The sequence below is a fragment of the Triticum urartu genome, chromosome 2A (assembly GCF_056163025.1).
Source record: "Triticum urartu cultivar PI428250 chromosome 2A, HENAU_Tu73, whole genome shotgun sequence".
Classification (NCBI taxonomy): Eukaryota; Viridiplantae; Streptophyta; class Magnoliopsida; order Poales; family Poaceae; genus Triticum; species Triticum urartu.
In genome coordinates, this window is record NC_141874.1 from 104013474 (window position 1) to 104025759 (window position 12286).

The following is a 12286-nucleotide window of genomic DNA, read 5'->3' on the forward strand; positions in this document are numbered from 1 at the left end:
ACTACGTGTCTTTTCCTGATGATCAGTAGTGGTGCCTAGTTGGGGTTCGATTCAGGGCCTTGTCGCATGTTGGGTTTTCTTCTATTTTGGCGCCGTAGTCGGGCCATGAGTGTTTGTATGATGGATGTTATTTATGTACTTTGATGTGACATGGCGAGTGTAAGCCAACTATGTTCTCCCCCTTTTAATTATATGTTACATGGGATGTTGTAATGATTGCCTAACTTGCGACATTGCTTTCAATGCGGTTATGTCTCTAAGTCGTGCCTCGACACGTGGGAGCTATAGCCGCATCGAGGGCGTTACATCCAACATGGGTATCCAGATCCCGCTGTTGGTTATTGACCGGAGAACCGTCTCAGTCATGTCTACATGTCTCCCGAACCCGTAGGGTCTACACACTTAAGGTTCGGTGACGCTAGGGTTGTAGAGATATGAATATGCAGTAACCCGAAAGTTGTTCGGAGTCTTGGATGAGATCCCGGACGTCACGAGGAGTTCCGGAATGGTCCGAAGGTAAAGAATTATATATAGGAAGTGCTATTTCGGCCATCGGGACAAGTTTCGGGATCACCGGTATTGTACCGGGACCACCGGAAGGGTCCCGGGGGTCCACTGGGTGGGGCCACCTATCCCGGAGGGCCCCATGGGCTGAAATGGGAGGGGAACCAGCCCCTAGTGGGCTGGTGCGCCCCCTTGGGCCTTCCCCCTGCGCCTAGGGTTGGGAACCCTAGGGTGGGGGGCGCCCCACTTGCCTTGGGGGGCACTCCACCCCCCTTGGCCGCCGCCCCCTTGGGAGATTGGATCTCTAGGGCCGGCGCCCCCCCTTGGAGACCCTATATATAGAGGGGGGGACGGAGGGCAGCCGCACCCATGCCTTTGGTGCCTCCCTCTCCCTCTCCAACACCCCCTCCTCCTCCATAGAGCTTGGCGAAGCCCTGTTGCGGTGACTGCTGCATCCACCACCACGCCGTCGTGCTGCTGGATCTTCATCAACCTCTCCTTCCCCCTTGCTGGATCAAGAAGGAGGAGACGTCACGCTGACCGTACGTGTGTTGAACGCGGAGGTGCCGTCCGTTCGGCGCTAGGATCTCCGGTGATTTGGATCACGTCGAGTACGACTCCCTCATCCCCGTTCTTTGAACGCTTCCGCTCGCGATCTACAAAGGTATGTAGATGCATCTGATCACTCGTTGCTAGATGAACTCATAGATGGATCTTGGTGAAACCGTAGGAAAATTTTTGTTTTCTGCAACGTTCCCCAACACTTTGCCACGATTGAAATCATCCTGTCCAGCGAAAACATCCCATAGATTAGTTTTGATTTGAAAATTTAGGGTTAGGTCTCTGCCGAATTCATCTTGGACCGACCGAGTTGTAGAAATTGGTCTCACCGATTTTGGCTTAGGCCAGAGCACACGCATTTTTGGTCTGACCGAAAATTGCAAATCGGTGTGACCGAGTTCAATTCTCTGTGATACCCTAGCAGTCTCGGTGCCACCGAACTGTGACTCGGTCCGACCGAGTTCACTAGTTTAGGTTCCAAAAACTGCTTCGGTATCACCGAGTTTATAAATTGGTAGATCCGAAATGCTTTCTGTGTAGCAAGATCAGTATGTAGGAAAATCGTAGGCATTTGATGGGCAATTTGTTGGATGATATTCATCATATTACAGTCTTAACCTAGGGCGATACGACACTAGCTCCAGTTTATAAATATAATGTAGGCATGTATTCCGTAAATAGTTATACGTGCTTTTGGAAAGAACTTGCATGACATCTTTTGTCCTACCCTCCTGTGACAACGGGGTCCTATTGGAAACTAATGGATATTAAGGCCTCCTTTTCGTAGAGAACCAAAACAAAGCATTAATACACGGTGAATACATGAAATCCTCAAACTACGGTCATCATTGGGAAGTGTTCCGACTATTGTTACTCCGGGATTGCTGGATCATAACACGTAGTAGGTGACTATAACTTGCAAGATCGGATCTAGAACATAGATATAATGGTGATCACATGAACGGTTCAGATCGGAAATCATGGCACCCGGGTCCAAAGTGACAAGCATTAAGCATGACAAAGTCATAGCAACATCAATCTCAGAACATAGTGGATACTAGGGATCAAGCCCTAACAAAACTAACTCGATTATATGATGAATCTCATCTAACTCCTCACCGACCAACGAGTCTATAAATGAATTACTCACTTCCGGTGGAGAGCATCATGGAATTGGCGATGGAGGAGGTTTGGTGATGATGAAGACCAAAGTTTCCCTCCCCGGAGCCCCAAACGAATTGCAGATCTGGCCTCCTGATGAAGAACGAAGGTGACGGCGGCTTCCTATCGCGAAACGAGATAATTCTTCTTCCCTGTTTTTTTGGAAAAATGTGCTTTTATAGCGTCGGTTTCAGGGTCTACGGGGCCATCAGGTGGGGACAACCCACTTGGGCGCGCGTGGAGGGGGGGGGGCGCCCTGCTGGGTTGTGCCCAGCCAGGTGCCCCCCCTCCGGTGGTTCTTGACTCTAGTATTTTTCTTTATTCATATAAAAATTCTTTGCAAAGTTTCGTTTCAATCTGAGAACTTTTATTTCTGCACAAAAACAACACCATGCTAGTTCTGCTGAAAATAGCGCTAGTCCAGATTAGTTTTATTTAAATCATACAAATTAGAGTCCGAAACAAAAGGAAAATGTTAAAAAAAAATAGATACGACGGAGACGTATCAGTATGCAAACGTTTGCCACTTTGTTTTCAATTATTATTGAACCATGGACCTTGAAAATGAGTGACCATCTACCAATAATCTTTTTTTCTAGAAATAACCGATAAGCCTAAGAGATGTTACGAGGTACAAGCTAAACCAATTGTCTGCAAGTCAAATTGGTCGACCAAGCACCGCACCCGCTTGGTCCTGTGCCGGTCCACTCAGGTGTTCCCCTCAGCACTTTTCTAAGCGACTTTTAGGAGCTATTTTTGTAACCTCGTTCCTCTTTGATTTTCCAGTCGGGTTTCTTCAAAAAAATGTCTATTGGATTTATTTTCAGAGATTAAAAAAGAAAGTATTTCAATTTTTTTTGAGAATTTAGATAATGTTCACATTTTAAAAAATATTCATGACTTTAAAATGTCCATAAATTTTACAAATGTTCATGAATTAAAAAAACAGTGAACTATAATTTTATCAAATTTAAAAATTTCATGTATCTTAAAAATGTTCATGAATTCCAATAAATGTTTCCAAATGTTAATATTGTTTCATGAATTTTAGGTAAAAAAGGGAAAACAAATAATGAAGAAAGGGAAGAAAACCATAGAAAACGACTTATAAATGATATAGAACCATAGAGTCATTTTAAGAGCACTATCCGATCCGCGCCCAACCGTTTCCATCCCTATATGCGAGCACAAAATAAATTCCTACAAAAAGAGTTCTGTAATTCTATATTGTAACTTATGTGTTGAAACTCATTTTGTAATTTCCACATAGATCACAAATGCTCAGATTATATTTATTTATTTTGCGACCTTTATAAAAAACAAGTTTCGAAACCTGAAAGATCCAAGCAAGATGTGTGTGGGGATGGGGAAACCGTGTGATGAGGAGGATCTATTTTTTTTTCGATGCTTCCACAACCATTAGCATTGAGAATGGGGCGAGGACTCCATTTTAAGACTCTCCTTGACTTCTTGGGCGCAAGCATAAGGAAATTGCTCCATTCATATTCAATGCCTCCTCGAGAAAGAATTGGATGGTTCGTGTGCCCTAAAGAAGAAGGCGTGGATTCTCAAGATCAACCCTTTACCGTTGTCTCTATTGAGCACATCCGGCAATTCTTCACCCTTTGGATGCTTGTCCATGAGATACAACTTGATGAGTCCGTCGAGGACGACATTATGTGGAAGCATACGACTAGTGGCACTATTCGGTGACCTCTTCTTATAAGACGCAATTCCTTGGCATGGCCTTCTCTCCTTTGGACCAAATCGTTTGGAAGGCTTGGGTTCCGTGAAAAGTTAAGTTCTTCACATGGTTGGCTATTCAAGATCGAATTTGGACGGCCAATAGGTTGAAAAAGCGGGGATGGCAAATTGTGGGCTTTGCCCTTTCTGCAAGAGAGTACAAGAGTGCGGCACACAACTATTTTTTAAATGTTGTTAAACCCTGAGGCTTATGGGTTTGGTCATGGAAAAGTTAGGGCTCAAGGATCTGGGAGTAGCCTCTTGGCATTTGGAGGGCTCCCTAAAGGATTGGTGGGCAAGCTAGTAGAACCGGTGCCGGCATCAAGTAGATCCGGCTTCGTTTACCATGCTTGTATCATGGACCATATGGAATGAGAGGAACGCATCCGTAACAAGAGAGCGCCGCCAACAATTTTGCTAAACAACATCATGAGCGAGGCCAATCTTTGGGTCACCACCGGAGCGAAAGGGGGAGTCGTGTCGCGAGAATAATGATTCATGTCGTGTTTGGGTGCTTTGCAACAAACTCTACGCTTTACTTAATTATTTGCCTCCGTTTAAAAAAAAAGAGTTCTGAATTCCGTCAAACCACCAGAGTTCTGAAGATGCTCTCCCTACTCATACATGGAGTTCAGAATTCAGGTATCAGAACCTTCGAAGTACTAGCTGCTCCACGGGGTGTCAGTCACGTCTGTTTTATTCTGCTGTGTGCCGCCGGTCTCGGCGCGGGCTCTGTCGGGTTTGTCCCTGCCGCCGTCTTCCACTCCCACCACAGCCGCTGCCGTGGCGTCGCCGCTCGTCGGACTCCACGTCGGCCTGACAAAGACGCCGCCGGAGGACGCGGTAATTTTGTTCTCCGTTCACAAGCCGCCAAGAGCCGGTCCCAATCATCGACACATCGCTCTGCTCGATTCAGTTGCCCGGAATGTTCTAGCCACGCACTGTGTCTAGTTCAGTTGACATAAAGAATTACCAATGTGGAAGCCTGGAGGCCATCTCTCCCGGCCATTTGGAGGCATCTGCTTGGAGTTAGGGGAGACCTCCATGCGTTGAAGTTGCCAGTAGGTTCGAGCTCGACGTCTCGCTCGTCAATGGCGCCGTTCGTGCCCACAGCTCGGTAGCGAAATCGTATAGAAATGAAGAGTCGTTGTAGCCATTGTCACCGCGCACAATGCGAGATGTTTACCCCTGCCTATAAATTGGCTCTCCTTACCAAGAACACTTCATCGATCTCACTCACGCTTGGTCCGTCGATCTTTAGCTGGTGAGCTCAGCCTAGCTCGGGAGATCAAGGGCCATGGCTGCCGGTTCGGAGCTTGCGGTCTTGGTGGCATGCGCGCTGCTGTTAGCTGCGGCGTGCGGAGGCGCCCCCGACGACGTCCCCGGGCTCGAGGTCGGGTACTACGAGGAGACGTGCCCCGAGGCGGAGTCCATCGTGAGGGCCGCCGTGAGCGAGGCCGTCGCCGAGGACGCCGGCGTCGGCGCCGGCCTCATCCGCCTCCTCTTCCACGACTGCTTCGTCCAGGTAAACGACACACACGTTCATGCATGCACATGCACGCGCACCAATACTCGCATTGCTCGGTGAGTCGGTGAGTCGCTGACACGTATGGGCGTGTATTTAATGGTGCGCAGGGCTGCGACGCGTCGGTGCTGCTGGACCCGACGGCGTCGAACCAGCGGCCGGAGAAGCTCGGCCCGCCCAACATCAACAGCCTGCGTGGCTTCGAGGCGATCGACGCGGCTAAGGCCGCCGTGGAGGAGGCGTGCCCGGGAACCGTCTCCTGCGCTGACATCGTCGCCTTCGCAGCGCGCGACGCGTCCTACCTCCTGAGCGGCTACCGCGTCGACTTCGCGATGCCGGCGGGCCGGCTCGACGGCCGCCGCTCGAACGCCTCCGACACGGTCCCGTCCCTGCCCCCGGCGTCCGCCAGCTTCACCGACCTCGTCGACAACTTTGCCAGGCAGGGCCTCGACGCGGAGGACATGGTGGTGCTCTCCGGCGCGCACTCCGTCGGCCACGCCCGCTGCTCGACCTTCGCCGCGGGCCGCACGGCAGTCGACGCCGACGCCGACATCGACCCGTCGTTTGCGCGGTCGCTGCGGAGGAGGTGCGTCCGGGCGGAGAACAGCACCGGCGACCCGACGGTGAGCCAGGACGCGGTGACCCCGACGGAGCTGGACAGCCAGTACTACCGCAACGTGCTGAAGCGCAGGGTGCTGCTCGCCTCCGACGCGGCGCTGCTGGAGACCCCGGAGGCGGCGCGGATGGTGCGGGACAGCGCGCGCGCCGGCGGGCGGTGGGAGCAGAAGTTCGCCAAGGCCATGGTGAAGATGGCCGGCATCGGCGTGAAGAAGGCCGGCCGCCACGCCGAGATCAGGGCGAACTGCAGGGTCGTCAACTACTGAAAGCCATGAACGTATGGGGCCGTTGTGCATGCGTCCATTGGTCCATGATGTGTCCCGTTCCCGTCACCCTGTGCAGCATTATATCAGTTTTTTTTTTTTGGTTTCGTTCTTGCGAGCTTGCCGTCTCGTTTGCTGATTCGTTGATTTGTCCACGCAAAAATGAATAGAATACATTCTCTGGTGTCGATGTTTTGATTGTTTTCTCCGAAGACTTCTGAATTCTGGTGCTCGCTCTTTGGCAACGGACAACAAAGAACACTTCGTGCGTCTCCCGCTCCAGATGTCGTGAAAGGAGACCTCATGCGTTATAGGCGCTCAAAAAAAGTGTGACAAATAATTATACTCCGTATTATTATTCTGTTTCAGTTCATTCTAGATACTCTCACTGGAGGGCTTGTGTATAATCTTGTACTTTAATGATGTGAAAGTGATAAAGGCAATTCAGATACCACCACTTTTTTTTACGGGAATATGAATTTATTCATCGTATATGATGAATCGATGTAATTCGAAACGGAGGTGTTTCACTTGCATGTGTATCTTACTGGCCGCTGGGCAATTTACGTCTGGAAATGAAACGATGGGCCGAGACATGTATTATTTACAAGTGTATTTAAAGGAAAAAAACAATAATCCAAACAGGGCCTCTGGGGGATCTGAATCCCAGACAGATGATGTTCTAAACTGAAAGTGCTGAGAGTGTGAATATAGGGGAGGTATTTTGTGTTTGGGTTAGTCCGAAGAAAAAAGATTCTGAATCTGCCTTTTCTTTTTTTTCCTAGGAAAAATAACTCAATCAAAATCCCTAGGAATGAAATGCTCATTATGTAGTAGCAATATATACTTAGTTTAAGTTGTATATGTTTTAATTTTGTTCATTATCCAACTAGTCATTTCTTTGCCAAATTGGCCCAAGCTTATGCCATTTCCAGTCCAATCGTGGATATTATACTTGTCGTACCTCTATTATTTTTTCTAGCAGGCCATCTATGGTTCTTGGGCCAAATCTGTACCAACTCCTGAGAAGAAATTTGTAGACAAGGACAAGCCATGGCCCAGTTTGGTCCCCACTACGTTCCGCCACTGCAAATAAGATTACACCATGTGCACATGGAAGAAAGATTAACCAAGGGTTCTCACCAATATATTTTGTCTCGAAATGTCAGGTGAGCAAAAAAGCAAACACAAAACATACAAAATCGCAGGCGAAACCATAACACACAACAATCCCACAAACCTTGATAAGTTCAATCGACAAAACTAAACCTACAAACACATGTTCAGTCCTAAGGTTCATCAAGAAAAATCTTCCCATCGATGCACTGCCCACGTTAACAAACTTGAACTAGAAAAACAGAACTCATGGCATACCTTGCTCCTCATGCATTCCTTAACACTTTCAAGAGCGTCAATGCTGCTGTGCAAAACAGCCTTTTGGCTTGATAGTTAACTTTTAATTGCGGGGTTCTGCCCATGAATGTCGATGCGTGTCTAGTTGATTTGTTCAAGCTATTGATCTCCTCCTTCACATGAAACTGGGACGTTAACACTGATCTCCAGTATGGGAAGAAGCTTCTCCTTGCCAATTTGAGCTCCCATCCTCGAGGTCCTTTCTTCCCTTTAGCCTGGCTCATAAGTCAAGCAATATGTACATGTTAGAAATCCCAAAAACCAGCCAGCAGCAGCAACAGTCGCTTGAGAAGTTAAGTTGGACCGCTATGAAAAATGAGAAATAGTTTAGGTTACTGATAATAAGCTTGGAGACGGTAAGAAGAGCATGCGTGTTGGAAAATAGCAAGGGCCAATAAGAACTGTCCTCAGGACACAACAGTTGAGCTTGCAAAAATGCCAATTTTGTGTCCGCTTGAACCAACATTCAAATAAATATAAGAACGTTATTACGCGCGCGATAGCACACAAGGGTTTGGGAATAAATCATGGCGAAAAAAGGCAACATGGCAGGGGCAGGGGGATTTCCATAATTATTTCAGTCACCTTTACATTTTCCAAACAAGGCTTATCCGTGTCTGCTTTAATCCTGGCCATCAGTGCTGTTTTCCATCACAGAATAAATTAGGCTTCATATTCTCAAATTTTGAAATAAACACTTCAATCAACACACAGCATGCGCATGCACGCCCACATACCAAGTCTGCGAGGCAGCTCTTCTGTGGATACCACGTTCTCATAGGGACAGCTTCGAGAAATAGAAATAATCAGAAGAACATCAATACGTATACAAAATTATGGTCAACTAAGAAATGAAAAGGTGTGCAGAACAGTACAGATTTCCAATATCTATGCCTTCTCCAGAACAAAGACCATAATCCTTCAATATCAATGAGACACGATCAAGGACCTCCACATGGGACACTGGAATGATATAGGGCACCTGCATTCACAATTGTAGCTCATTCTATTGACATTCGACATAGCATATGATATTTAGAAAAGCAATTTGTGAAAACGGAACAGTGTGAAAATAGAAATCAGATCATGAATGAAATAGAATTGCATTCTCTTTCCTGTCAGAAAAATAGAACAAAACAGAACAGTGTGAAAAGATAAAACAGAACTCTCCTCACCTTCCATGTTAGAGCCCGGTCCTGATAGAATGACGCGGCCAGCTGCACATCAAGCAAATTATATGAGCTTCAACAATGATAATGTTAGGGATCCAATAAAGGAACCAACATGATCCTATTACAGAAAATTAGTTGACTGTTGCTTCCTATACAAAATTAAAAAGAACACAAAAGAAACATACATAGAAGGAAAGTTTCACTGTGATTAATCATCGAGAAATTTTATTTCTTACTAAAAATCCAATAAGTTTACAAAGAAGCTCATACAAAAGAAGCAACCGGCAATTTCCGTCTTCCTGAATCAGGATAGGAACTTTCTCAAATTTTCTGGATTGGGATACTATTTGGATTTCTCCTTTTAAGCAATTCTGAATGGAACAATTTTCTAGCATAGTTCACCATGGTAGTACTCCTGTATGTATGAATACGGGTAACCACATAGCTGTAGGGCTGTGTAATGAGCAACATAATTTAACCAATAATACCGAGAGATGATAAAAAGAATTAACTGCGATGGACCACGTAGTAATCAATTACTACCTCCATTCGTAAATACTTGAGTATCCCGAAGGTGAAAATGGTACCATCGGATTTGTCATAAAAATTCCTAACCCTAATATTTGTTTTACTAAGATATGGTCATAAAAAGTGAAGATCAATGTCTAGAACATAATCCCTATTAACGAATGTGGTGATTAAAAAACGCAAAAAAATGCAAAGAAATGTTTACAAATATAAAATTTACTTGATTTTGCAACTAGTAGCATATACTCCTTCCATTCCTAAATATTTGTCTTTTTAGAGATTTCAAATGGACTACCACATACGGATGTATATAGACATATTTTAGAGTGTAGATTCACTCATTTTTCTCCGTATGTAGTCACTTGTTGAAATCTCTAGAAAGACAAATATTTAGGAACGGAGGGAGTAAATATGAATGTATATAATTTGCTACTTTTTTTTTTCTAAAAAGTGCAATCTGTTGATATTTAACGCTTTTGAACTGAAGACAGCAGACAACATGCAGGCTCAAAAGGGTGAGACATATTGCCTCAAATTTATCCTTAAGAACATCTATTCTCTGAACGATATCTTGTTTTAGCCTTTTAGGGAGTGACCGTAGTTTATCTAGCCATCTAGTATCATAAAAGTATCAGGAGGAACAAACTAGCAAATGTTCTCATTTCATATCCCACAATGCTAGATAACAGTTAGGTCCTCATAAATAGGCCTGATATCGGCAATTTCTAGCATTTTTATATCGATCAGATGAATGCAGTGATATGTACATATTTAGTAGAAAGTAGGATGGTGATGTTTTAACTGCAAGTACAAACAGTTTGATACCTTGGCATGATCCCGAATGTAAGAATCAAGAGCTTCGCCAGCTTGGGAAATTACATGAACAAGCGTCAGTGTCATATCGAAAAGCTTCTTTTTCGCCTCTAGTGGCTTCAGTTCCACTCCTTTTTGACACATCTCCAATTGTATGGCGGTAATTTTGCCCACAACACAGTTAGTGATAATGGCAAACCCATCTGGCTTAGTATTGCAGTCTTTCTTGCTGGAAGATACACCACGGATCTGCTCTTGAGTTGCTAGGAGCAAAACAACCATCTGGATAAGCTTCCCATCAATTATGTATTTGCAGACCTCATCTAACAAATTATCTGTATGTTTGGCTAGCAGCCTAGTTGTATCCAAGAAGAGCTTCTGCAAAAAAAAAAAAAACGAACATGGAAGAAAGACTCGGTGATTATTACCTCAGTTTAAAAGGAAAGCTAATTTTGAAAAGTTAATGGCAACATAAGTTGCTTATCAGTAACCAAATAATGTCATACACAAAGCAACACAGTGAACTGTAGTCTTTGAAAAGTGCAGATGTAAGAATGTAATACCCTCAGGTATTGCTATATCAGTGGTTTGAGATAGATGAAACTTTTTTAGTTATGCTGCAACACAAGTAATTTGTGCAAGGAAGGATGTGAAACAAACCATTTCCGGTAGGCAGAGGATATGGATGAGCTTCAGGATATAGTTGATATCTGCATGACTGTAATCCATATTTTCTTGATTAGGATGTAGACCGTTCTCCAGGTACTTGTGCAGGCAAGTGTTCTCAACCGCAACATGGACCGGGAGTAGGTTGTCAATGACTAAAGCACCGGATGTGCGCAAATTGGCCGACGCGCCATGGTGCAAGAGCAACTCAATCATATCAACAGAGAACATTTCAGCAGCTCGGTGCAGAGGGAAGAACCCAAATTGAGTCATGCAGTTGGGATCGGCCCCGAACCCATGCAGCTCAGGATTCTTGCCCACCAAGACAAGTTTGGCAAATCGCAGTGCATTAGTGATGACTAGCTCGTTTAAAGCTTCTGGTTTGATGATGTAACCCAGTGTCATGTCCCTTCCATTCTGATTTAAGAAGCGAAGGAAAGACCTGACACTATCCTTTTTCAGGATTGGCCGCAAGTGGGTAATATATCGAAGAAGACATCAGGTACCCACTAGATTGACCCAATCACAAACAGAAAGGATGAAGGAAATCAGTTATAAGATTAACAAAGCAAAATGGAACAAATAAGTCTTTCTGCAAATGTATCATAGGAAAAAAAGACACAAACCTGAGGAGTACGGTCCGGGACGGTTGTGGATGTTGCACTGGAATTAGCAGGTACGGCACTTGTTTTGTTCAGCCACTGTGAGAGAGAATGTGTCGCCATCAAGAGCCGGAAAATAATCAAGGTTGTAGACAAATACGATAAAGGTAGCTACTTACTGCACCTCCTTGAGTGATTTGAGATCGCTTGGAGGTGAAGGAGGTCCCTGTGGATCGTATTTTTCATCCGTGGTTGATCCATCTTTATCTTTACCGTTATCCTCAGGACAAGTGGTTCCCATAGCCTCCTTTTTCTGCACCGTCTCCATTGGTGCCGAATTGGCCTGATATGTCAGTTCCCCTGTTTGTTCTTCTTCCTGGCTGAAGCAAGTAAATTTGATTGCAACCCATGTAAAGTTTATATCTTGTTAATTCTATATTTTGTATTGAATTTGTGTTTGTGTTAGGCAATACAAGGCAGGCAGGCATAGCAATCATGGATATTGAACAGCCCAATAGCTTCGTTAAGTGAGGCTCAAACCTACTGTCTCCATCAGGCATATCAGTTCTCTACTCATCAATGACTAGCTACTCAATTCAAATTGAAGCACAATGAAAGAGTTGAACTTGCAAAAATAAATCACGGGCTTTCAGCTACAAGCCTCCATTTGGTTTGGACAATCATGTAAAGCTGTAACAACCATTTGCCTGATAGACA

At 45.1% G+C, this 12286-nt stretch overlaps 1 protein-coding gene and 1 pseudogene across 1 annotated transcript; one reads left to right on the forward strand and one right to left on the reverse strand.

Moving 5' to 3' along the window:
* The first annotated feature begins 5266 nt into the window (after nucleotides 1-5266).
* LOC125541144 (peroxidase 2-like) lies at nucleotides 5267-6470 on the forward strand. Its single transcript, XM_048704615.2, has 2 exons — nucleotides 5267-5494; nucleotides 5605-6470. Exons 1-2 carry the CDS (start codon nucleotides 5267-5269, stop codon nucleotides 6376-6378), a joined length of 1002 nt encoding a protein of 333 aa, XP_048560572.1. The 3' UTR covers nucleotides 6379-6470.
* A 2017-nt stretch (nucleotides 6471-8487) lies between these two features.
* LOC125541150 (meiotic drive suppressor JIEYAO-like) lies at nucleotides 8488-11897 on the reverse strand (annotated as a pseudogene).
* Between the last annotated feature and the right edge of the window lie 389 nt (nucleotides 11898-12286).